Source organism: Accipiter gentilis, chromosome 6 (genome assembly GCF_929443795.1).
Source record: "Accipiter gentilis chromosome 6, bAccGen1.1, whole genome shotgun sequence".
Lineage (NCBI taxonomy): Eukaryota > Metazoa > Chordata > Aves > Accipitriformes > Accipitridae > Astur > Astur gentilis.
The window spans coordinates 14,884,862-14,911,973 of NC_064885.1; the positions used below are offsets into that span (position 1 = coordinate 14,884,862).

General features: G+C 53.4%; 1 protein-coding gene across 4 annotated transcripts; it reads right to left on the reverse strand.

The window, feature by feature from the left end:
• Positions 1-503: 503 nt before the first annotated feature.
• Positions 504-27,112, reverse strand: IGF2BP2 (insulin like growth factor 2 mRNA binding protein 2). Of its 4 annotated transcripts, XM_049802576.1 has the most exons (18): positions 26,901-27,112; positions 26,280-26,340; positions 16,122-16,170; positions 15,687-15,738; positions 15,035-15,098; positions 12,448-12,520; positions 12,248-12,315; positions 7,977-8,111; positions 7,421-7,543; positions 7,000-7,135; positions 6,668-6,796; positions 5,704-5,727; positions 4,171-4,239; positions 3,895-4,011; positions 3,549-3,623; positions 3,173-3,304; positions 2,769-2,882; positions 504-2,186 (listed from the first exon to the last, which is right to left on the reverse strand). In XM_049802576.1, the coding sequence occupies exons 1-18, from the start codon at positions 27,088-27,090 to the stop codon at positions 2,091-2,093; spliced, it is 1,707 nt and encodes a 568-aa protein (XP_049658533.1). In that variant the 5' UTR covers positions 27,091-27,112; the 3' UTR covers positions 504-2,090. The 4 variants fall into 4 exon arrangements, with proteins under 4 accessions (XP_049658533.1, XP_049658531.1, XP_049658530.1 ...); XM_049802574.1 differs by having other exon boundaries at positions 5,704-5,724; positions 12,248-12,520; XM_049802573.1 differs by having other exon boundaries at positions 12,248-12,520.

The following is a 27,112-nucleotide window of genomic DNA, read 5'->3' on the forward strand; positions in this document are numbered from 1 at the left end:
AGCTTTTGGCTAGCTAGAGAAGCCACCATGGGGGTGGGTAGGGGAGCTTTCCAGCTACATGAGCATAATCAGTGTGCTATTAATAACCACAGCAGTGCCATAGCATCATTTTGGCTTTGCTACCTGCGGAGAGGCAGGGCCCCTTGTTTAGTCGGGGGAGAGGTGGCTTTGCGATGGCAACACCTCCCCAAGTGACTGGGTAAAGCTACTCCTGGCAATGTCTGCAAACCGCCCCTCCCCCTCCCAAAAATACACCCCCAAACTGCCCCTTCTCCCCCAGCAGTGCAGCTCCGGCTGCCCAGTGCTGGAGGCAGGGTATTGGAGTGGCAATGGGGAATAACGCACACCACCCCCACCCCCACCCCCCCCACCCCCGGTCAAAGCTCAGCTTGGCTGTGACCAATGCAAGGGACTTGAAAGAAAGCAACAGATAGCAAGCTCAAGCTCGTGTTAGCTGCATATATTTCTCTTTTTTTTTTTTTTTTTTTTTTTTTTTTTGGTGGTTGTTGTTGTTGGGTTGGTTTTTCACAGAACACTTTGCAGTAGAGGAAAATGTGGCGTCACAGCCCATGGGTCCGGCGCTGGCACCGGCACCTCACCCTGGCACGCTCAGCCGGTGGCATGGGACCCGTCTGCAGCATATTGCTCCCCTCTCTCCTCTTGCCTGGCGGGTTTCACCCCTTTTGTTCATTGGGGTTTTTTTTTTCTTTATACCTTTTTTTATGGTTGGTGGGGTTGGTTTTTTTTCCTTTTTTTTTTTTTTTTTTTCTCCTTTTTAAACATTTCTCAAGCTTTCTCTGAAGGAATGGCCACTGGCTCTCAGCTAGCAGGAGACTACAGAAGAGCTCTGGGACATGTAGGATGGTTTCCTTCTCCCGCCTCGCAGCTGACTTGGTCGAGATCATTTTCCAACTCATTTTTTATTAAAAAAATAAAAAAATGCTCCAACTATCAGTTTTACAAGGCATACAAAATCTCTAAAAGGGAAACACAAGCGCAAGGTGCTGAGGTATGAAAACCTGAGGTAGTTTTTGTGTGTCTGTGTGTATGCGTGTGGGGTTTGGGTGGGTTTTTTTTTCTTAATTTTAAAAGAGTTTTGCTAGTTGTTTTTCCAGCCCTGGGCTGAAACCTCTTGTAAATATGTTTCCTCCCCCCATTTTCCCCTCTTCTCCTTGCAACAGTGATCTTTAAGGAAAAAGATCCCTGCCCAAAGCAGGCAGGGCTGGTGCTGCCCATCATTTTCTGGGGATGTTAGGGCCAAGCATGGCTGTGTTGGGCAGTGATGGAAAGAGAGAGGGGATGGACAGACAGACAGTCAGAAAGGGGGGGGCAGAATGGAAGCAAACCCCAGTTTTGGACTCTGTGAAGCACAAGAGGAAAGGGCATGTGAAAGAGATTCCTCTTTTAGGAGACGGTATCCCTTCTGTTGGCTCATACAGGCACTGCTCTTCTCAAAGCCCTTAAGAAATTGCTTTTTTAACACTCTCTTTTTTTTCCCCTGCTGGCAATCCTACACCTCTGCTCTACTGTGCATTTGAGAACCAATGGACTAGCTCCTTTCTTTAAAACTCTAGAAAAGCCTGCTTTTGCTAAAAACAAACATCCCCCTCCCCCCGACCCCTTTGAAATTTAAAAAGAATTAAAAAAAAAAAAAACTTAACAAAACTTAAAAATCAGCATTAGTTTCATTATCGATATATTAATTCTAAAATAGGTGAGCGCCATGCTGTGCGCTGCAGCCCCCCTCCCCCCCCCCCCCCCAACACCGGGCGAGCTCCCCCGGCTGTGTCTGGATGAAACGGGTGGCTTTTAGGAAATTAAAAATTTAAAAAATGTCTCTCTCTGCCTATGTTAGTCCAACTAAAGGGATAGCGTCAGGAGGCGATGGAGTAGGGGGGAGGCTGTGGGATGGAGAGAGCCCTCCCTGTACCCCTCTGCTGCGCATCCTCACAGCACCCTGGCCGCAGTGGGGGCGGGCTCGGGGGGGGGGGGGTCTTTGGTTTGCTCCCCTGACCTGCTGGGGGGGGGTCCGGCGATGGCAGCGGTGGGGTTACATTCATCGGGCGGTGCTGGCCGGCACGGTGGGAGCCTCACTTGCTGTGCTGCGAGGCCGGGGCTCCCTGAGCATGTTTCTGCTCCTGCTGCTTCACCTGCTGTACGATTTCCCTGATCTTGCGCTGTGCAGTCTTGGGGGAAGGGGGGAGCAAGAACCAGGGATCAGGGTGGGCACCGCAAGCAGCCTGAGCAGTTGTTCCCCCCCAGCCGCAACAGCATCTCACCGCTCAGCCCCCTCCAAGCTTTTAATTACAGGACAAGCAGGCAGTTTGGCACAGCCGTAATTAAGGATGTGCTCAAGAAGGAGCTGCTGTGCTCCTGCACAGCTGCAAGCAGAGCATTGCCGGGTTTTAACTTCTGCTTCATCTATCACTCCTCCAAAGCCTGAGTTTTGGGGTGCTGCTCAAGCAGTCCAGAGACAAGGTGGGATGCGGGTGCCTGCGGAAGCTCCCTGCTGGCACTGATGCAGGGGAGGAGCCGATTCACACCCCAGGTGCCACTATGCATAGTGTCTTTTAGCTAGATCAGGCCAATCTTTAGTTTTAATGCTAGAACAGTTGGGGAGAGCTGCCAAAACACCTTTAGTGCATCCTGGAGGCACAGGAACCATCCAAATTGGAGCAGTAGGATGCCCAGGCAGCGCTGTGCTTGGCGGCTGACCTGGGTGGATTAAACTGGCTGGGACTATCAGAAAAGCCACGGCCAAACCTTACCTGACTGGCAAAGAAATGCCCAATGATTTTAACGATGACCTCCTCGTTCTCGTCCGGGGTTTGGTCTCGTGGCACAATGACTTCTGCACTAGTTAAATTTTGCAGTTCGTTCACCTGGAGCAAACAACAGAGCCCCGGGCATGCGTTTTGTTGTAGAAGAGCCAAAATCCTCTGCTACTGGCTCAGAGCCAGTGCACAGCACCAGGCTGCCCAGTCGCACCCTGTCCCCCCACATTGGGACGGTCACCACCCAAAGAGAGCCACCACCAGGACACGGGGCTGGGGTCAAGATGTTGCTGTGATCACTGAGCAGCTGGGCTTTGCCCCTGCCCTGGGGCAGGCAGGGGTGATGGGTGATGCCCAGCTCTGGGGATGGGGGGAGCCTCCCTGCACGCCCCACCTACCGTCTTGCCACCTTTGCCTATCACGCGGCCGGCGGCGAAGGAAGGCACCTTGATGTGGGCTTCAAGCTTCACTTCTTCTTTCGGGTTAAAGAAGTTTTCCTCTTTCAGCTTCCCAAATATTCGCCCTTGGGCCTGGGGAGGAGATATAAGGGAAGTAAAACCAGCAGGCAGCTGTCCTGGCAGTGCCTGCGGTGCCCTCCATCCTCAAGGGCAATGATGTGCCGATGTCTGCCAGCACCAAAACCATGGCACTGAACAAAGAGCTCCCCCGGCACTCAGAACCCAGGCTGGCAGCACGGCAGCGACCAAAGGGATGCTCTTGACTCATCCCTTAGCATCCCCCCAACCACAGCCCCCCACGCCGTGGCCAGCACACCTTGAACTGAGCCTCGGGCGGCCCCGTGATGATGACCATCCGCTCGCTGGCGTCAGGACCTTCTGCCGGGGCGATCTGCGGAGGGATGGGGGAGAAGGAATGTGTGTGGCCCTGCTTTGGCAAGACCTCCCCTATGTGGGATGTCCCAGTGCACGGGGGCACCCCCCCATGCAGGAGCATCCCCTCCCACCTAAGCAGGGATCATAACTGGGGTGTTGCAGGACTGCGTTTCTACTAATTTGGGGAGCAAAACCGCTCCCCAAGGGCTCCCGTTTGCTGCCCTCGGCAGTAGGAAGGGGAAACTGAGGCACAAAGCCTGGCTCCAGCCTTGCAGCGCCCTGCTCACCTTGATGGAGGCACCAGCAAACCGTGCCAGCTGCTTGATGTGCTGCCCCTTCTTCCCGATGATGGCCCCCACTGCCTGCGTCGGGATGAACAAGTTCACAACCTCCTGCTCAGGCAGCTGGTGAGGGCATGGAAGAGCAAGAACATCAGAAGACCAGCCGGACCAGGGGGGTGGTTGCCCCCTCTGCGAGCATCCCAGGGCAGCAGCTGCCCACATGCCCACCCTCCCACAGTGTCTGAGCGAAGACCTCATGGAGGGAGGTGCTGGGACACTTACAGGGTGCTGGTGGGGGAAGGCACCAGCTGGGGGGGCTCCGTACAGACCTGAGAGGTATGCCGAGGAGCTCTATGGTGGGAGAGAAAACGAGGGTCAGTGACGTCCCCAATGTGCCAGCCCCTTCGCAGCCACCCCCAGCCTGATGCAGAGCAGCGTGCCACGACCATGAGCCTGGCAGGGACATGGGGACAACCCTTCAGTTCCTGAAACCCCTCCAGGAGAGCACAGGTGCACCCAAGGGTGCATTGGGGTGAGCTGCAGCCTGGATCCTGCACCTGCAGCACAGTGCAATGGGACTGGGAGGTGGATGGGAGCTCCCAGTTACACCCAGTCACTCCTCACTGCTGGTTTTTTTGGCTGTATCCTGCTAGTATTTACAGCAGAAAACTGGCCCCTACGGCCTTTCGGAGCAGCTGCAACCATGGAAAGCCGAAAGCATGCTGTAACCACCATCGGTCTCCCTGTAGAGAAGTGGGGGTTTGCTGAGAACTAAGCAAAACGTCTGGTTTGGCTCTGATTTCCATTACCATTTCCCTTCTCCAGTTCTAAGAGACGAAAAAGCAAAGGCTGAAGAAGACATTCTCCCAAGACCTGGGCCAGGGACAGGGAGAAAGCAGTGGGTCTCTCTATGGCCAAAAGCAAGGGGTGCATGCCAGCACTCCAACCCAAGCCCTCTTCAGCTCTTGTGTCTCAAATACAGCAGACACTTCTCCTGGCAGCAGATGTAACTCTCTCCCGCTCTGGGTTCGGGCAAGCGCAACCAGACGCTACCTGCAAACCATGGTTAGCGGAAAAGACCCAGCTCCCCTGCCCGTGGCAGACGTCGCTCTCGCTCCCAGCCCTCTACTTCAACTCAGCGCGCTGAGGTTTTGTGCTCCTCCTCGCACCCAGCTCATGCTCCCTATGTCCACAGGCTGCTCCATGTCTGCTATACCAATGTGTCCTCTCCTGCCCAGCCTGTCCTCATGGCCAGGGTGGGCACTGGACCTCCCCAGCTCCCCCCATTCACCGTGAGGCTCCTTCCTCAACCTCCATCCTTGCCAGGCCTCTACAACTCCATAGTTTAAGGTACAGCCACTGGCCCTAGGCCCTGCTGAGGACATGGTCAGAGATGACCACTCTGAGGTGTGAAACACAAAGTACTTGGCGGGAAGGACCTGCCACAAAGCCAAGCTGGTTTCCTCCTAGGTTTTCTTGCCAGCTCCTTGTTTTACTATAAAAAAAAATTATAGCAATTGCTCCTCTTGGCCTCGCCAGGGTGGCTTGAAAAAGGCCATGCAAAGCTCTCCGGTGAAGGAGCCCGCACCGACTGCTGCCCTTCAGACCTGCCCAGCTCCTCTCCATCACACCAACGAACGCTCAAGCAGACGTTTCCTGAAGGCTGTGCTCGCTCAGGTGGGTGACGCAGGCAGAGCATCCTCCCCTCCGCGGGGTGACAGTGCACAGACAGACCGACCGCCTCTCTCGATGCCCTCCAGGGCCATCACGACAACATGCTCACGCACCCCTCCGCACCGCCAGCCTGGCACTCACCGTTCTCCTCCGACCGCTCTGCTGCTGGCGTTGCCAGGAAAAGAAAACAGCACAAGTAAATTAACCCGCGCGCCAGTGGCCGTACAGCCAAAGCATCTCAGCATAAGTATTTAGAGAGACTAACAGAGACTGACCAAAGAGCCTGGTCATCCTAAGGGTGCTCTGCAGGTGCTAGTGGGTTGGGGATGGGCCTTCTCTGTCAGCACTTTGGCCAGCATCTTTTCCTGACACTGGACCATCCTTGCCTGCATGCAACCTCAGTGGTTTTGAAACTGCTTCCCCGGCTTGCTTTGCTCCAAGTCTCAGCAGCCACAGTACCCCAAGAAAGAGGAAAACCCTTGACTATGAAGTCAGGTGAAGACCGGCTCCCAACAAGTACAGCCCTTCGGGTGCTAGGGCAGGGATCGAAGCTGATGGTGGTAGTTGCACAGGGCGTGCTGCTCGTCCCCGTTCACGCCATGCTCCGCACGCCCTACAGCAATACCAGCAGGTTCAGGTGGCCACTGAGACCAGACCTGCAGGGCACAACCAAATCCACACCACCACAACCCAGCTGTGGGTTGGAGGTCAGGACTGAAGACCACCTACATGGTTTTTCCATGCTGGCATCAGCACAGATTGCCCCCAGCCTCCTTCACAGAGCAGCACGCTTGGGACACAGCCAGTCCTTAAAACGCAGGTGAAACCAAACTCAGCACAACATGGACATGCAGCTGATCTTCCTGAGGAGCTAAATCCACAGAGGGACAAGCCATGTTCATTCAGCATCTTCTCCACTTTGCTGCTGTGATGAGCATCTTCCCCAAATGGCCAAGAGTCAGAGCTCTTGTTCAAGGTTCCCCATGAGATGACGGCTCCTACAGCTACAGTGTCCACCCACACCCAAGAGCTACACCAGGAGAGTCTAGAGACCACTCTGCCCCCAAGAACACGTCCCTTGCACTCCAAAACCTCTTGCACTTACTGCAAACGGGTGGTACGGGGTGGCTGCCGCAGCCCCTCGGGCCCCTGGGGTAGATGGGAGCATGGGCAGCCCTGTCGAGAAGATGCCCAAAGCGCTGAGGTTCAGTCCTGGGATCAGGTTGGCTTGTTGCTGGGAAAGCAAAGACATGAAGAAACATGTAAAAGGGGCAGTGGGGTTTTTGGGGTTCTCGCCACATACTGTGGACATCATGGGTGAGGGCCAACCCTTGCTGTAATAGATCAATGCCCCCCCCGCCCTCCAATTTTCTTCTGGCCACCTCAGCAGAGGTTCTGAAGCAGAAGGCATCCCGGGCAGCAGGGCTGGGAGCTTACATTGACGGCCACGATGTCGTTCTCGTAAGCTTCTCGCAACTTCTTCATGATCTCCACTTCAGCATTGGAGCACGCCTCCGTGCTGCCCTTCACCGTGATGGTCCGCTCCGGGTTATAAATGGTTAAATCCTGCAAACTACCCCACAGATAAATCCAGAGATACAGTTATTTTTTTTCCCCCCAAGTCAAAAAAAAAAAAAAAAAAAAAGGAAAACTCAAATCAAAGATGAGGGTCCCCCCCGAGACAGCATGGGACCCCACACCCTCTCCGTGTCCAATGCCACCATCCACCTGGGATGCGGAATGCCCAACCAGGATGGGGAACATGCATGGGAAGATGCAACTGCTCTGTTTTCTGGCTCCAGTGCTGCCCGTACCGCGTGTGATGGAGGGGGATGGCTTGGTGTTCAACAGGACTTACGGGGAGATGGTGATCTTCGTGCCTGTGTCCTGCTCGATCTTCTTGAGGTTGCGGCCCTCCTTGCCAATCAATCTCCCCACCAGACTGTTGTGTGCTAGGATTTTCAAGGGAACCTCTTCTGCTCTAAAATGGATTAAAAAATAAAATCTAAAAGGTCCATCCGGCCAGGAAACCAATTTCCAGCAACTGCCACTAACGATGTGGTAGAAGGAGCAGAAGAACCACCACCATTTCCCATGACTGTCTCTCCTCATTTTCTGGGGAACGGGAACTCAGGGACTTCCCAAGCCTGATGGCACATCTATAGTTCATGGACTTTTGTTCTCCAAGTTTATCTACATGCTCTTTGGACCCACTTGAGTTTTTGGTCTCTACAGCACTGTCAACCACACCATGGAGATGTTATTAACTGACCTACAACTCTATCCTGAAACTCTGGATGCCAGCAGTTTCCTCAGGGGGTGGGAGGTGACAGAAGATGGCTTCTTCTCCACTAATGGCTGAATTTACCTCCCTTCCACCAAACCTGCCCATTTTGCTGAGCCAGGGCACTTACGATTTAGTTTCATCAGCCTCCTTCTGCATGATATCAAGGATCATGCGACATGCTTCGGAGCACCCCTCTGGCGTGGCATGGATGGTGATGGGCTTTTCAGCAGCGCCAGCATTCTCCTTCCGATGGATGTCAACCCTATGGTGAAACAACCAGCAGAGAGGACGCCCCCTGAGATGCGTCTGGTGTCACACAAAGGCTTTTGAGAGCTCAGGAGATGAGCTTGCTATTCACAGAAAAGCTCATTTCAACACCTGCTCAATCTTTGGGGTGAACCTGGGTCTCGCTGACGTACATCTACTGTCACCTGGCCTCATGCAAGCCCAGGCAGTGTTTCGCTTCAGTTAGTTTAGATCAGATTTGAGCTACATTTGCCTTTATGCCTCCCTGCCTGGGAGCTGAGGGATATCAATCAATGTCAAATGATGCATCAAGAGGGGGGAGAACAAATCCTCAACTGGACAAAGCTCTGAGCAACCTGGTCTACCATCATTGATGCCAGTCCCGATTGGAGCAGGAGACCGGATTAGAAGTCTCCAAAGATCCCTTCCAACCGTAACCTCTCTGCACAACACCCGAGGCTGTCCAGCAACCAGCGGCTGCCACAACCGTTGCGTGTCATTCGTGACAGAGAGACAACTTACCCGTAGGCAGCGTTTGTCACGACACGGAGGCACACGGCAACAACAGCGCTTGTACTCACGCCCTTCCACGGGAGACCAGAAAGCTCTCCCTTGCGCACCTGCAGGGACCGTGCTCTAGCTCCTCTGGTCCTCCCCTCAGCTCATGGCGGGGAGGAGGCACGTGCCTCCAGCTCGCTCCTCACTGCTCAACCATACCTGGCAAAGGCCCTGAGAGAAAGGGAGAGAGGAAAGCAGGGTAGGAGACTCCCGCACATCAACCATGCGTCTTGAAGAACAGGGGTAAGCAACCTTTTCATCTTCTCCACGTGAGTCCACACACTCTTCCCACTGGAGGGTGATGCCATGCGGCCATCCTGCCATTGGCCACCACCTCAGTGTCCCTGTGACTGCTGGAGCCAGGGCTGAGCTGGCCCAGATCTTCTGAGAAGGTGCACTAGTGGCCACTCAGCCACTCAATGAATGCCACCAGCACGGTGGCATCAGCTTCATCATCTGGTGATGGTGGCATCACCATCAGCTCCAACACGGTGCCCTCCAGCTACGTTTCTGTTTTCATAAGAGATCCCCATCCTGACTGGCATCATTCACGGGTGCTGCTGTGCATGCAAGGCCAAGGGTTGTGGTGCAGAATCACGCTTAACCAGCACCAGATTTGAATGCTGCAGGGTCACAGCGGGTTTGCACAGGTCAACTCTTCCAGGAGCTCATGAACCAGTGCATTAGGAACAAGGATGCTTCATCTACAGGTAGAGGGGGAGCAGCTGGGTGAACCTTCCCTGAGATAAGGGAAGAGCCTATCCCATCAGCTTCAAAAGGCACCCCAGGGTGGTTTCATCAGAACACTGAAGAGGGAATGAAGACAGTTTGATCTTCTTTGCAGGCTACAGCTCTCCAGATCTCCTACAGCTTCAGCCAGAGCTGCTCAGGCAGGAGACTGGTCCTGCTTGGACTGTGCAAAGAAGGGCTGGAGACACCAGCACCGCCGAGCTCTCCCTGCCCTTTGGTTATGTCTACAGCACACTGTGACCCGGTTGCATGCTGCGTGACACCCTCTAAGGTGCTCCCAGCTGTGGAGCTCCATCAGGTTGACTTGGAGGATCTGTTCCTTCAGAGGCAGCACCCAGCAGGCGCGGGGACACCCACTGCCACCCCTCCTGCCAAGGAGAAGGCAAACCCATCACGACGTGCCGGAAGAGGCGAGGATAGGCCTGTGCTCCAGAGCAGTGCTGCAATGTCACACCAGGTTGACGCTCCCAGCTGTGGGGGAACTGATGAGGAATCCATGGCTGCCCCAACAAACCCCACAGACAGGAGTCAGGCAGCTTCTTGAACCCATGAGCAGTTGAGGCTGGTGGAGATGGAGCATGCAGCTGAGCTTTTGTATGGAAGAAGGGCCAAGAGCCACGGATGGCCTGAACAGATGCACTGAAGTGACGAGTACCCTGGACGAGCCCAGGAGAGGGACATGGGCCAGGTTTCTGGCTGATCTCCAAGCCACCCCTGTGCAGGCACCAGCTCAATTTGCAGAGAGAAGATGGGGTGCCAGTAAGGGGCTGCTGCATTCAGGCTTGTCCCACCCCAAAGAGCTGGAGGGTTGGAGGAGGGCTCTGGACTTCCCAGCACATCCCAGTGCTGCTGCTGCACAGCTCCATTCCAAAGGGAGGATGGAGAAGGGGACCCTCACCCCATCACCAGCTGCCTGGGACCCTGGAGTGCTGCAGGCAATGGAGACTGGAGCAGCTGACAACAGGTATGGTGGGACAGGGACAGGGAAGGCCTGCCCATGGGGCAGCAGCAAAAACCTCCAACACACTTTATGGGGGGTGGGGGAGGTGGGAACGCTTCAGAGAGCAGTGGCCATGAGGGACAGCCCTCTCAAGGTGAACAGTACGATGTGCATGTAGGGTTAACCTGGCCCCATGTCTGCTTGGTAGCAATGGCCCTCTCCTCATCAAGTTACAAGGGCTGCAATCACTGTGGAAGGTTGTCTGGTGTGGTGGGCTCTTGGTCTGGGCTCCTCCTCAGCCAAGGAAGAAGATGGCTCAACCTGGGGAGAGTTTTGTCCCCTGGAGCTCAGGAGCATCTCTGGGCATCACTGTGTGCAGAGACAGGGGTGAAGTCCTACGTGACCAGAAGAATCCAGGACCCCATGTCAATCTGGGAAGGAGCAGGGGCCAGGCAACAGGATGTCACCAGCACCCTCGTCCTCAGGATCATCACACTGGTGGGTGAGGGTGGCCTCAGCAGGGACAGAGCTGGGGGCTGACACCCCAAACTGAAGGCAATGGTCTCCTGTGACGGCCTGGGCCGGGTGCATGAGGTCCCTCTTGCCCAAGGCTGGAGCCAAGCTGGTGGCCCGCTATGGCACATAGCCTCCTTGGGCAGGTCAGGAGAGGTGAGAGCATGGAGCACGGCCTTTCTCCACGGCACCAGGTCTTCGGGGCAGGCACAGAGAGCCAACCCACAAGAAGGGACAGCTTGGTGGCAGAAACTGCCCCAGGCAGCAGCATTTGGCCTTGTGGTCAGCAGAAACCGGCAGTCAGTGCCTCCCACCTTCCTCACCAGGTTCAGGACTTGCAAAGGGCAACCTTCCAGTCTTGGGTGGCAAGGTCACAGCTACACCCACTGCTGATCACACAGGGGGACTCACCTGGAGAAGAAGGGCTTGCGGCCAACCAGGACCAGCTCACAGCTACTATGTGACCATACTCTAGGGCTAGCTGGGCTCAAAGGGCTCCTCTCCCTACACATCTGCCCCCTTTCCGTACAAACCTCTTCCTGCAAACCCAACACTGGGGTCTGGCTCGCTCAGCTGCAGAGCGGCGCGTCCTCCTACCTCCTGCTCAAGTGGACGTGCTATTATGAAATAATTTGCCTCTAAAAGCTTCTCTGAGAACTAGGACGCCCTGAAGGATGTTCTGGTACAGGAGTCCTACGTCCTGTGGGATCACCGGGTTCAGGATGATGAGCATGGGAGAAGACAGCTTTGGGTTAAACACAAACAAATCTGGGCAGGAACAAACCATGCAGGAAAACCATGCAGAAAATCAGAGGTGAAATCAATGTGAACATTGACAAGAGAAACACGGAAAACTTTGGCAAGACAGTCCCCCCCCACCCCCCTTTTTTTTTTTTCTTCAAAAAGAAAACTGTTAGATTGCAAAAAAAGGCTTTGAACAGTTATGAAAAGCCCATCCTTCTCAAGGCAGCACTCCCATGGTGCCCCCTTTCCCCCTACAACAGCTCCAGCCCGTAAGGGGTGCTGTGGGATGAGCAAATCCCAAGGGCAAAGACTGCACGGGCACCGACTGCTATACCTAGGATCCCCCCTTCAGCATTTTACCCGCAAATTTGCCATTTCTCCCTAAATCCTCGTCCCCAGCCATTCTTGTGATTAGGCTTTAGAAACCCATTCCTGGCCTTTTTGAACGTGCATCCCCCTCTTGCCGCACCCAGACCACCCTGGCCAGCAGGAACAGTTCAGGACATGGGCTCTGCCACCATCCCATGAAGGCTGCACCCCAAAAAACCAGCACTGGCTGGCACTTGAAAGCCCCAAATGCATGGAGGACCCATGCTGGGGACCTACAGCACCCTACGGAAGGAAACAAAACCATTCGAGGTACTTACTTGGACTGGGTTTGCTTAGTAAGGTTCTTTATGGTCAAGCCCTCCTTTCCTATGATCGCACCAACAAACTGCGTGGGCACCAGCATCCGCAGTGGGAAATCGAGCTGTTTGGGCTGCGAGGAGCCCCCCGGGGAGGAGCCCCGCTCCCTGGAAGAGTGGCCCCCGCGGCGGGATCGTTGGGGGGGTGGAGGGGAGCTCACCTCTTCATCCGGGATGTAGGAAATCTTGAAGGAATAGTTCTCAAACTGGTGGTCACTCAGCTTCTCAATTGCTCTGCAAGGTAGGGAGATTCGGAGGGTGGTGAGGGGCTCTCCTGGGGATGGGTACCCCTCCGACACCCCCAGCGCTTGCCCTTGTAGACTGTGGTCCCTCCCCAACCCTGAATCTTCCTCCCTTCCCAGTCTGGAGAAGGTGGTCATGGGAAGCCAGAGCTCCTGTGGGGAGCAAGACCCATAGCGTGGTGGGACGATGTCCCCTCCCATGAGGGTGATGCCAGGGCTGGCACACAGCTTGTCTCCCCGCAGCAGAGACGAGATGCCAGCCTGGGGATCTGCCACTTCACCTGGGGAAAGCGCTGGCCAGAAGCTATGACACAGCACGGAAACAGTCTTGCCGAGATTTTGGGCGTGCAAAAGGTGACATATGGGCTCCGAGCAAGAGCCACTGCTCCAAGAAGCACCCGGCACGTGGTGCCCCTCTGTCAGGAATCCCAATTCCCTTTCCAGCTTGGTGAGGCTGAGGGTGCAGCACCTGGACTCTTCATCCTCCCAAGCCTGTCCTCGGCGGTGCAATGCTCAGCCATGCTGGAGTCTGCGACGACCTCTGCAAGTGGTAATGGCTTCAGCTATACTTCTTCCTGCTCTCCTACCACATCTCACTTTGGCTGTTTATAGGCAGGCATATGAATGCACCACTGCAAGCAGCTCCTTGCCAGGCCTGAACTTCATATCCAGAGGACTTCTGCAGCTTCGCCATCCCTTTCCAAAATCAGCACACTGCCCAGCAGTCCGATTTCTCCACCGATGTCTTCCTTTCATCTGCTTGTATCACAACACGCTCTAAACCAAACACACATACCCACAAACCACCCTGGTCTTTCCTCCCATTGCTCACTTCTGCGTCGAGCTGCTGAGCGCCACCTAAGACAGGCGTCAGTCTGGCTGGATGCAACCGATCACAGTGTCTACTCTAACCCTGAAGCCTCTTACCCCAAACCATCAAGCACTGCTGTGTCAGTCAGACTCTTTATCTTCCTTTCTTGCTGTACATCCCAAGACACAGCAGCTCATGCTGTGTTCTGTGGTCCATGGCACCTTCCTCCGGCCAGCCAAGGCTGGAGCATGCCCAGCAAGGCAGGCACAACGAGGACCCTCCTCTGACCTTTTGGACCAGTAGATCATTCTCCCCATTTCTGTCCTCACAAGTGCAATCTCGTGATGGGTCAACTCAGATGGGAAGTTGCTGCAATATCCATCAGCAAACGGACTCTGGCAAAGGCTCTTCCTTGCACAGGGTCTGTCTGTCTCTTGGTCATATCAAAAATATTCTGGCCACTAAGTATGAGATGTGCTCACTACTTACTCATAGCTAACTTCGGGCTGGTCTCTAGCACAGTGCTAAAGTCTCTACAAGCCTGTAACAAAGCGTTTTGCTTGAAATAGTCCTTGCATTTCTGAAATAACCCCTAATTTGTATGTTTTCTCCTCTGCTGTCTATGATAAATCTTTAAGCATGTGTTCACGCAGCCCTACTGCACTGATGCACAGCCTCGTTGGGTTTTTCTGTCCTTTTAAAGTTTTTGTTGATGGGTGGCATTTCTTTACGACTCCTCTGCACAAAATGCAGGCGATTTACCCTCTGCTGCTCTCCCTCCCCTGCAGAAACTGGCCACAGACCCCTGGGCTACCCTCACCTCCTCTAACCAGTTATTCATCCACCCAAAGGCCCTCTCTCGTTCATGGCAGAAGAACTTTTCGACCGCCTTTTAGAAGTCGACCAGCTGGTTTCTCTTGACTCCAGGAAGCAGGAGGTAACAGTCTCTGCATATTTTGGTCTCCAACTTGAATTTTCCCCAAATGGTGGAGGGTACTTACATCTCCCATCATCGCAGCATTTCTTTGCCATCTCTCCCACCTCCTTCACCAGGTTCCACCTCTTCAGCAGCTCGGGCTGAGTAGTCGGACTGGTGATTAATCCTGTGCATTTCCAGTTTAGGTCTGGCCTTCCAACCTGGGAAGATGACTCCTTGACAAACTGTATATTTGACCTGACCCTCAGCTTTCTAGAGCGCTTTGCTCCCTGAAGACAAGGCCACTGCGATCCTGCAGAGGACCCTGTATGAAGGACAGTGTCCAAAGGGAACTGCAAGATAGGAGCCCCTTGAGGACAAGAGGAGAAGGCACAGAGGAAGAGGGGACAACCACAGGGCTGATGGCCCCAAGCTGGTCCAGTGGTGCCTATGCACGTATGATGAGGCACCACGAGAAACCCCATCTCTCACGTGAGGGGAGAGAGCATGAGGCCGCTCAGAGGTGGGACGAAGAGAAGACTGCTGGCAGAAGACGCGCGAGATGACACAGCTCAAGATAAAACCAATATCTGCCTGCTGTATCCCAAGAAGATACACAGACAGCCCTTAGGCACTTGAAGCTTACACTGCAAGAGCTTAGAAACAACCCAAGGAGGCTTAGAGAGAAGACAAGAAGAAGCCTGGAAGATACCTGGGATTCTTTGGGAAAAGCTTGGGTGGTGTGAAAACATGGACAAAACAAAACAAAACCCACTTACACTTTTGCTTCTTCTTTAGTTGCATATGTTACGTTGACAACGGCTGTTTCTGTGTCTGTGTTGACTGGGGGAAATGCAAGAGAAGGAGCGTTAGAGCAGGGGAGGAGAGAGACATCGTCAATGCTCCCGGCCCCTGGTACATCCTGGAGGGGTATGCAGGTGGGGATGGTGGGAGGGTAACACCTGTCCCGTGAAGGACGGCCCCGGCCACTGCGCAGCGTGCACGCTCATACACCATTGTATTTTCTCCCAGCACAAGGATTGGGCTGGGCCAGCAAAGGACCAGAAGGTGCCAAGGCTGGATCCTGCCACCCTTGCTAAGGAGGATGCACGGCCAGACATCACCGATCCACCAGCAGACCCCAAACAACACTTGGCTTTTTTGCTTGCAGGGACAATTGGGTTTTTTTCAATTTACCAGCAAGCAGCAGAAGCCCTGGGGATGGAGGACTGATGGCCCATGCCACTCCACCATCAGACAGGTGGCCCCACCTCTGCCAGCAGGCTTGCGTCCAAAGAGAAAACCATTTTAGCCCAGTACCAATGACTGGAAAACTAGGTTTCATGCCACTGGTTTTCTTCCGGTGTGGGCAGAGCTGGGGAGCAGCACTGGGACTTTTGCACAAATGAGGATCATGCTGGACCATCTTACCTTGCTCTACGTTCTCCACCGTCCCATACTGAGCTAAGAGACCATCCAGCACCTGGGGGAGAGAGCAACAAACAGGGCAAGTGAGGCAGACAGGAGAGGCTGCTGGACAGGCAGACAGCAGGCAGGGGAAGAGCCTGCTTCACCCACAGACACCCTTTGGAGCCAGTGTCACCCAACTGCTCAAATGCCTTCACTCACTTGCATCCCATTATCCCAATGATGCCCTATTGCTCAAAGCTGCCCCACGGCTCCAGGACCCACAAGTGGGCAGGAGATGGAGCCCAGTTCACGCTCCACCTCCCTCCTGGGGTTACTGGGAAGGTGAAGGTTGGCCTGCGTGCAGACCACACGCTCCAGCTGCACAGCTTGCACTGCTCGGCATGACTGATGGAGGATGAGATGAATGGGATGTTTTTAGGATCATCCACTTCTTACCTCCCACTGCAGGTGGGGGGGAATGTTTCGGATCTGGATCTTCCTGCTCCTGCAAAGACAAAGCCCCGGGTTAGGGTCTGCAGACATGCCACAGCAGGAGGGCAAAAGCTTTCTGGGCATCAGGTGGCAGCTGGTGAGAGCTTGCCAAAGCATCCCGCTTCCCCAAGCCGAGCTGGAGCAGCTCATCCCCAGGGAAAGCCATTTCTCCCAGCCTTGCCCCAGTCACCACTGCCAGGCCCAAAGCTGTCTCAGGAATGCTCCTTCCTCATGCCGGCTGCTGTGTTTCCAAGGAAACCTCCTGAAACGAGCCTGCGCAGAGTCATGGCCACACAGGCATGGCTGGGATGCATACACACCTCTGACCGCACTGCCCCAGGCTGACCAGCTGTGTGGGGACAGGACGACAGGACCCCGAGACCCACCATGGCCAGCCCTGCTATCCCTTGAGGGGGCTCTCCAAAAGTGCATCCTGCTGATGTCTACCACTTCCCAGCAAGGTGGGGCTGCTTTCCGTGGGGAAAACCTAAATACGTATCCTAGGAGGCCTGCCCTTGGAGATGGCCAACATAGCCAACCTTGCCTGGTTGCCCTCCCAACCTCACAGCGGTTGCAATCCCAACCTCGCTGCGGTGCAGCCTTGGAGCATGGATACACAGGAAGCGTGGCAAAGGCTTCCCAAAAGGTAATGGCCACCAAACAGCCTCCCCAGCCTGCCTGCAAGAAGACGTGCTTGGGCAGTGGGGAGTTTTGAGACACCCAAGTCCATGGAGGATCCAACCAAGCCATGAACTCATCCATCATCCACCCAGATCAGCATTCATAATCCTGCTTGTAGGCAATCAGCTCCAACCAAAGCACTGTCCTGTGTTCTCACCTGGTCCAGCTCTAACTTTCGGATCCGAGCAGAGCCAGACCACCTCTCCCAGCATCAGGGATGAGTTTTCTGACCGAGCCACCCCCTGCACACAGCTGGGTTTCGGGAACCAATTGGCAGCTGGAAGCTGGTTTTATGAAGCTTTGCCCTTCCTTGTGATGAGCTCAAGGAGGATGCTTGGAAGGACTGGTACCACCACCCTGAACGCTACGTGGGGACATGCAAGCAACCACCAGCAGCCCCAGCTGATGGGAGCAACACCCCAGGGGCTTTGGGCCAAATCCTGCAGAATGAGCCCTGCAGGAGGAGGCGGGAGGAGCTCTGCTTGCCTGCAAACCACCAACACCTTGATTCCACCAGCGGTCTTCAACAGCTGGAAAATGAGACCATCAAACTCTGGCCCAAGCGGCAAGGCTGGTCCCCGCACTCGCTGCTCATTGCACAGGCACACTCTGAGCCCCTGCAACCAATTTTGGCAGATAAAGAGTTTCTCTGGTAGTTTGGGGCCAAACACCAGGAACAAGGAGGAAACATGGGGCGCAGCGAGAACCAGAGGAAAGGCTGGCTTTCATGCAGACCCAAAGCAGCCAGGCCTGGGGAGAGTCATGCACCGCAGCACTGGAGGTTGGCGTGCTCCAGACACGATCCTTCTGCGTCTACAGCAGCAGCATGCTCCGCTTGCTCCTGTTTTAATACTGCAGGACAACCAGAACCTTGTGATGGACAACCATCTGCCTCGTGAAATGTGAATTCAGGGTGCGGCACGAGCAACATCACTATAAGGATGCTGGTGCAGTAATCTGGGGCTGCTCGAACAGGTACAGTCAGCGGTGTGATCAGCAATGGACAACCCTACGCTCACATTCAACTAAGGAGGTGTGCTCTATAAAACCCCGCGTGGGTTTGACAGATGGCTTCTCCAGACCAGCCCCTGCCCAGTTCACAACCTGCCCGCTGTGCTGCGTGTCTGCAGGGATGGCTCTGCCCAACAGAAGAAATTGGTCACTGCAAAAAAACGGGGAGACCAGAGCCAGAAAAAATGGTGCTTTCCTGCAGTGTTACCAAACCTCTTTTCTCCAGCAGCCATGGACTCTTTCTGTCCCCAGCTGCCACCACGGTTGGGCACACAGCTGTAAGATCTGTGCGAGGCAAGCAGCGAGATTCATCCCACCCCACCCCATCCCCAGGCCATTCCCACCCCACGCTAGGAAGAAGGCAGTAAGGAGGACCTGGCCCAAGGAGGACCATGGCAATGACGATCCTGCACTACTCAACAGCAGCCTGAACCCTTCTCTTGCCTGTCCTTGTCACCTGCCCGTGGCTGACACCACACTGCCGCTCCCAGTACAACCACTCTGCAGGGCCCACTCCAGAAAATGGGACAACGTTTCATTTTTGAAACCCACCAACATTTCTCAAAGGGGCTATTTTAAGATGCCCAGGTCCAGTCCTGGGAGGTGCTCAGCTCCCGGGGGGACTGCTCCTGCCTGCTCCAAGAGATGAATCCTGCTCCAGATGCACGCTGTGAGGCCAGTTTGCCTGAGCAAATCCCAGCCCAAGCACCAAACCATCGGCACCTGAACGCTTTCCAGGGAAAAGGCCTTCTTGGCTCCAAAAGGCCAACTGAAGCCCAGGACTGGCCTCTCCCCACTGGCTGAGTCGGACATGCTGCCCAGTTACTTCTCCACCTTCCAGCCCCCAAACAGAACGGGTGTGCACCTTCAGCCTGCCTTATCCCACGATGCCACCACTCAGCTGCAAGCCAAAGCATCGCTACGACCATCCTCCACCTCCCCCAGCCTGGGAACCATCTGTGCCCACAGGATGCCACAGGCTGAACCACGGAGAAGTTGCTCTCCTTTTGGGGTTCATTCGGCTCGGCTCACCCCGCCTCGTCACCGAAGCCCAGCAGCCCAGGGGATGCATTGGCTGCCAGGGACGGTGTCGGCAGCGACTCTAGAAAAGCCTCTGCCTTGAATTAAATGGCACCGAGGCCATCGTCTCCCTACACCTCTGCCAAGGGAGATGCCAGGGCAGTCCCGGTCCCCCAAGGTGCTGCCTCACCCCTCCGGACCGCTCGCCCACCTCCCAAAACACACAAAGAGAAGGACCACAGCAAGGTGCCACGTAAGCCCACTTCTCAACAGGATACTACAGCATATTCCCATTTCCAGTGTCCATCAGAGCTGATGCAGAGCACCTAAAGATACCCAAATGGTACTCAAGGCTTCACCCCCACCACCTGGCAGGTCTCCCAGCAGCTCATTATCACCACTCAGCATTTAAAATAAGGTTATTATTTTTACTGGGGGTATTTTTTATAGCTCTTGTAATTCCCCACCTGGTTAAAGCAGTGCTGGACCACATGTGGTCATCACTGACAGAGTGATGGATGTATATCCGGGGCCATGATGGATAGATGTGTTATTCCCAGAGCTGGGGCACGGACCACGCTCGGTCCCTGCGGGACAGGGCAGCAAAGCTCTAGGCCACCCTCCTCCAACACTGGTCCCGGGAGGACTTTGGGGCAGAAAACCCCTTTATTTTCATTTTCCTTGCTCCTCCCAAAACCTGGGAGACGGGAGATTGATTTCAGCACACACACACAAACCTCAGCACGGGACCTCGTGACAAAGGCAGCAGCCACATTTCACCCAACTTGTTTTGCAGCAGGCTGGTAGGAATTTAAAAAAAAAAATAAAATCATAATAACCAGTAACTACAGGCACACAGTTTGTGGAAAAATACCTAATCACGTGGTGCAACTAGCCCTGCCGTAGTGAGCTGCCATCAGATAACCATGAGAGCCGTTATCTTTCTGTATCACCCTCCTGCTCTTCCTTACCTGCACATGCCCATCAGCCATCTCAGTGCCCAGCCCAGGACAAAATGCCCAGCAGCAGCTGAGCATCAGCTTCAAGTGCTAAAGAAACCAGATTTACATAGGTTCACCTCCTTTTTTTGATTTCTAAATTCAACCCAAAATGGTCCTGCTTGCTAGCAGCTATTCTGGCTTGAGGAAGAAATATCTCCTCCATCCCAGAGCTGGTTTTGGGTACCGTGCGCTGGCCGGCATCACAGGCAGGATGAAGGAGCTGGCTCTCTAAGCAAGCAAGGCTGTAAGCTGGGTTCGTGAAATAATCCACAATGGAGCTGTGCTATATTTCATGCATCCATTAGACCAAAATTGCGAGGTCAACATCGCAACCCTGCGGGGAAAGGGGATGGAAAACCCACAGCCACCCATGCACTGCCAGCATCACCAGCTGATGCCTATGAACGAGAGCTTGACGTACCAAGTGCCGGATGTCTGTACTTGCTGAAATCAAGTGATAAACCAGAAGATGCCTTAAAACTTGTGGTTTATTCCCCAGAATCAGGTGGATTGGGACACATCTGGCACATCTCTCCCCCTTCCAGCAGCCCGGTTAAGCAGCAGCACTCGCACGGCTTCATGGCTACTCCTCCCGTAGCTCCCAAGGAAATAACGGATAACAGCCACCCCCAAAATCCAGTGACTGAGAAGAAGAAAGATGAGACGAAGCTAAAAAATGAAAATAAGCCACCAGACCCCCTGCTCAACCTCTGCGAGCCCTCCCTGCATCTGCCCATCCTTCCCTGCCCATCAGGCTGCAGCTCCATGGACCACCCACTGTTCCCACCATCCCCTGGTCTCCTGCTCCAGAGGGGCTTCACCTCCCACATGCATTTGGGCACTAGAAACTCAATTTCACTGGTTTAAATATAAGCCTTCCAATGGTATGTAAGGGACGCTTCACCTCTCTGCTGTAAAAACAAAAAAAAACAAACAAAAAAAAGAAGATTTTTTTCTAGTCAAGCTTTGTAATATCTTACTATAACAAAGCCATCTTCCACCTCAGATCAGTACTGAGGGCAGAGAAAACACTGTCTGGCAGCTCCTGCTTTCAATAAAAATCAGTTTTCAAGAGAACTGGGGAAAAAAAAAACCCAAGTGGGGAAACATGCTGGAAACCAACTGTCTCCCTGGTGGCCCTGTCTGCTTTATGAAATACTTGTCCCAGGCCAGAAAACATCTACAAAAGGTGATGCTCATCATGAGGTAGGGACCAAACTCAGTCCCACCTGAATTTTTCAGACCCAGCAGCTTAGAGCCCAAGACAGGCACGCTGCCCTAACTGGGCAGGGAAGAAAAGCATCTGTTGGGTTCATGTCTGTTGATTATCATATATAATTTTTTCAGTCTATTGGGGTCATCCTTGACAAGTTTTGCTCTCGCCCAACGCAATCCAGCAGCAGATCTTAATGAGCAACAGCTCCGTCAGCGCCAGGCTGGATAAGCATTAAAGAGCTGCCCCAGTTTCAACCAGTTGCCAAGAGCACTGCGGATGCGTCTGCTCCAGTTCCCCTCCCAGCCCGGGGGCTTTGCCTTTGACGCTCTTAAGGAATTAAAATCCGTTCACATTAAAGCCCTGTCCTCTTCCGCAGGACAAACAACCTGCCGAATGACAGAGCGGGGAGGGGGGGGAAACGGCGAGGACAGCGCATGATTGATACTTCCCCATGAGCTGGGGATGTATTAACAATAGGGATGAATGGGAAATAATGTCCCATCTGTCACAGCTTTTCAAGATTAAGTGTATGGGGGGGGAAGTGGGGAATAAAAAAAAAAGGAGAAAAAAAAAGATGGGGGGGGGGGGGGGGGGGGGGGAAGAGGAGGCACAGGAAAGCTACCCCCTGCATCCCCATTCGGCATTGGGATGAAGGGGAAAACCAAGCCCTGTGCAGGAGCAGGTTGCTGCAGCTGGCCATGCCATGCTCCCGTCCTCTGGCACCCAAAGCCACCCCACCACCCCCCCCAGCCCCGGCACCCGCCTCCCCCCAGGGAGGGCCGATGGACAGCAAGCAGGGGCAGGCAGGGCATCAATGTGATGCCCAACGGGGCAGAAGGGCAAGTTCACACCACTGGAGGAACTCTAAACTGACAAAATTAATAGGTAATTAATGATTAGTATTCATGTATTATTTTCCTTTTGGCTTTGGTCTCTCCCCAACACCTCCAAACGCAGGTAAGGCTTCACAGTGGTACCAAGAAGCATCCCAGCATACTACGGCATGGACGGTGTGGCCTCAGTCACCCCCTTGCATCCCCCGAGCCGACATGCTGTCCCACATCCCTGCCATCACCCCGCTCCTATCCCCACATTCCCAGTGTCGCCCCAGTCCCACCCCCGCATCCCAGAGGGTGGCGAAGAGCCAAGCGAAAAGGTGGCTGAAGAAAAATAAACCAACTCAAATGCCACCAGCTCCCAGTTTACTCACACCTGAAAATAGATAAAATGAGCAATGGCATCACACCTAGGAAGACCGTCTAGGAAAGGATAAGCTCCACTGGGTTTCTCCTGGCCAGCTCCGTAGGGAACAGCATCCAAGACCTATGGGAAACCTGCCGCACACCCAGCAGGCAGCAGGAGGGGGCTTCCCCATGCCTGATGCGATCAGCATCGCCCTGGCAATGTCATATTTATGTATATATAGATATAAAAATATATAAAGTCTCTTTTTTAATATTTATAAGTATATATTTAAAGTATCTTTTTAATATGTAGTAGAAGCATATATATATAAGGTATCTTATTATACGTAGTATCTTCATGTACATCGTATGTTATAGATACACACAAGATACTAAATACTTTAAATACTAAAAGAGACATTATTAATTTATATAAAAGAAACTAAAAGATACTTTATATATTTATTTATTTATTTAAAACCCAGACTAGGACTGAGAGCAGCCCCACTTTCAGCACTCTGAATTCAATTTTCAGTCCAGTATAACCCAACATATACCATACACAAATTTCCAGCAAGTTTAATTCCCTTGGCGAAGCGAAGCAAACCCTCCCCATGCTGCAGCTGGAAAAAAAAAAAAAAAAATCTCTTCTCGCTCTTTAGGTTTCTCTGATCTTTGTAAAAATCAGAGATAGTTTTTTTAAATTAGAGATATGAGAACTGGAGAGCCACAAGAGTATTCTTACTGCTCCTCGTATGTATTTATAGACACGCGAGCAAATAGGTGCTGGTGACTTTTCCTGGCAAAGCAAGTGGTTTGCATGAGGACTTCCTCTCCCCTAATTAAGCATCTCATTGACAACAAACAATTAATAATAAGGAAAGAAAAGATGGGCTGCCCATGGGGAGAGAAAAGGGCTTGTACGTTTATTCCGAGCCTTAACGTCACCAGCATTTTGGGTTTAAAAACAAGGGGGTAGGGAGAAATAAACAAACAAACAAATAAATAAAGCTAAAATATGTGGACATGAGAACTGAATTGATGCTCAAGAGCAGAAAATTATTTAAGGGTAATTCCTTTTGAAATAGGAGAAAATCCTGCAGATCCCATAAAATCACCCCCAGCAATGTTGCTCAGGCAGGCATGTTCATCGCTATCCCTCCAGCAACTGCTGTCCGGGGCAAAACCACCGAAGTTTTGCCATTTACTAAAATAGCAAAAATTATTACTATTAATATTATAGATTTAACTTAATTTAATATTATTTTTCCAGCCCAAGCTCTCTCCGACAGCCTGCCCCTCCACGCTGTTCAGATGTCTCTTGTGTTTTTATTTCTCATAGCTCAAAATTACAGCAGAGGCAGAAATTAAAAGGCACCTTTGCACTCGGGAACCCAAAAATTTCACTGGTTTGGAGACATTAAATGGGGCTTCGCTACCTCCCCGCTACTTACTAAACTCACCATTTTTATCCAATCCTTGGATAAAAATCATCATTGGGGTGGCTGTGTTTTACTCTGCATTTTTCACAACCGATCCTAAATTTTTTTTTTTTTTATCTTTTTTTCCCCATTAACCGGATTTTCAAAGACTTCAGAGATGTACAACCCATCTTTAAGAGGAAAGATGCTGCGGCTTCCTTCACCGCCACGCTCTGGGTACAAAATACTCTTGAAGCGGGATTGCATCGCCCTGCTTTAAGCAAATAAAAGTGCTCTCTGCTCTTGCTAAATTTAAAAATAATTTAAAAATTAATTTAAAATTTTTACATGTTGAGTAAAAAAAAAAAAAAGGGGGGGTGATTTTTTTCTTTAATTCTCCAAGGCACAATCCAGCATATACAAGGGAAAAAAAACCAAAAAACAATCGAGACACTGTTGGATCCTTCCTATAGGAGCCCAAACCATTTGCATGGCAGCAGAATGGCTGATTTTTAACTCATGAGAGGCAGAGCAGGCAGGATTCACGCTCCTTCCCACCGCCATCGCTTAATTCGTGCCTTCGGAGAAACAGAAACAACCCCCTGCCAGCAACTCCCGGCGGCACCTCGAAGAAATCCCTTCCCCTACCTATAGCAGCGAGATGTCAGAGGTGTTTTCCAGCCCATTTCTTATCAAACCCTACATACGCACGTATAAATACATTGATAAAATATATCTATATTAGATTTGGTTATAAAAATAAAGCACTCCAGATGGGTGCCGAGGGGAACCGCCAGGCATCAGCACCTCCTGGTTCCCGTCCCCGTGACGCAGAAATGTTGGGGGACGAGAGCAGAGAGGGGCTCGGGTTCCCCAAACCTAATTAAAAAACAAACTCACTTTAAATAACTGGGAGATTTTACCATTTCAGACCCCCCAAAATCTCAGCGCCTCTTCGGGATTCAGCTGCAACTCCAAAAATCGGATCTTCTACAAATTTAAAAGGGGGGACAGAACTAAAACATGACCACGTGAGGCTCTGTTCCCTGCCAAAAATCACATTATAAAAATAAAATCTATCATCTACTGGGGCAAAGGCACGGTCCCCCTAACTGGATATATTAATAAAAGGCAGAATGTATTTTTTTTAACTGTGAAAAAAGGATATCAGCTTAAATTAGATCTCAATCATCTGAGGAAATTCTGAAGCTGAGCTGGAATAGAAAACTTGGAGCCAACTGAAAACAGACTGATGCAAAATAAATCAGCATTTATTTCTGGGCTGTTTAAACGTCTTTTTTCTTTTAAAACTCAGAAGGAAAAGTAGCAGCACCCCAGCCCAATGGAAAATTAAGGTAAAGATGAATTCCTTGTTTACATCCCCTTCGTAGATGGTAAAGGTCAAGTCCCGGGTCCATACTATCATCCCAAACTCCCAATTTCTGGCTCCATCGCTCTTAAAAAGTCATCAGCAGACCAGCCTAAGGCTGGTGCAGAGATTTAGCTTAGAAATATTACAGCTGGGATTTTTTTTTTTTTTTTTTTTTGCTTGTTTTTGAAGATTTTTTTAAGGTAAGAGAACGTATGATCCCTGCCGAAGAAGAAATCCCGCTCCGGCACACGTGATGCCGGGCACGAGCCGTTCCCCCACAGAGCCTCAATTACACAACAGCATTTCCCCCCGCCCCAACCTCCCCGTAATTTCCAAATTAATACTCCGACATCAATCATGGGCCAAACCTCCAAGCCAAACAGCAGCAAATTATCCAGCAGGACCATCCGATGGATTTTGCCGGCGCACGGACCTTTTATCCCAACACATGTTGGGGGGGGGGGGGGGGGGGGAGAGAAAAAAAACCCGACAACTCTTGCGACAAGGCAGCTACGCAACGCGGTCCCAGGTTTTATTTTCTCTATTAAACAAGTGTGTCCCCATCGGTCTGGCCTCGGCACTCCCCTACACCTGATTAAAATAAGAGGGCGCGCTTCGACGCAACATAGAAATACGCTGAGTTTTTTGGATCCTCCGGCAGTATAAAAGGGGGAAAGAGGCATCAAGAAAGAGCAAATTGCTGAATTACTTATTGAAAACAATATCCTCCGACAGCGCTGGCAGCCCTGCTGCTGTGTACCTATACCACCTCCCTCGCTGTAAATCCCAGCCCACCCCCGCCAGCCACCCCCCCAGGACAAAGTGGGGGTGGGGAAGGGCTTCCCCCCCCCAAAAAAAAAAACAACCAGAAAACCTAAAAAAAAGCCAAAAACAAAAAAGAGCTGTTTTTCACCCACACCGGCGGGGAGCGCCCGCCCAGGCCCCTGGCTGTCCCGCACCGGGGGGGGGGGGGGGGGGGCGGCACGGGACGGGACGGACACACGGGACCCACTGAGGACGCTGCCACCCCCGGGGCCCCCCGTGGGAGTCGATGCCGTGGGCCTGGAGCTGCGCCCCCCCCCCCCCCCCCCCCCGCCTCCGCTTTCCGGAGCGAAAGTAAAACCCGGCGGGGCTCGGTCCCCCCCCCCCCGACCCCAACCCCGGAGCTTCCCCCCCTCCCCGGGCTGGGGGTGGGGGATGATGGCGAGGGGGTTACCTGAGCTTTTTGGGCACGGAATAATCCACCTCCATCACTTTGCCGTGCAGCTCCACTTTCCCTGCGGAGACAGCGGGGCGTTCAGCATCACCCCCACGGCAGCCCCCCCCCTCCCCGCCCCCCCGTCCCCCCAAACCCACCCCGCGCTCCCCCGGCCCCCGGCCCGCCCGTACCCGCCCTGCCGCTGCTCTGCCCGCGCCTCCCCAGCCGCCGCCGCCGGCGGCCCCCAGCCGCCCCTTCGACCGCCCTTTGCTCCGCGCCCCCGGTGAGTTGGGGCAGGGCACCTCGTAAAATGGTCCCCGAAGGGGAGAGGGTGCTGGGGGGGTGATGGGTGGGGGGGCTCCGCGCCCGGTCGCCTCTTAATAAAATCGAAGAAAAAAATCAGCGAAAAATACCCGAGATTGGAAAGAGCCGGAGCGGCCGCGGGAAGGAGGGAGGGAAGGGGGGGGGGGGGGGTGGACGGGACCGGCGGGGATGCCCGGGGAGGGGGCTCAGCGGGATGGGGGAGCCCCAGCGGAATAGGGGGGGGGGGAGAGCTGCGAGGGGGGAGCGGGGAGCCGGGGGGGGGGGGATACCGGCGCGGGAGGGGGGGGGGGGGGGCGGCTGCGGCGCCTGGCTTACCCGAGAGGGTCTCGATAGCCCGGATGGCCCAGTTTTGGTCCGGGTAATCCACGAAGGCGTAGCCGGACTTGAGCAGGACCTGGCCGGCCAGGGGCAGCTTCCTCTCCCCGAAAAGCTGCTTGAGGTCGTCGGCGGTGACGGCGGGGCTGAGGTTCCCGATGTACAGCTTGTTCATCCTCCGTCGCTTCATGGGGAGCACACGCCGCCCCCCC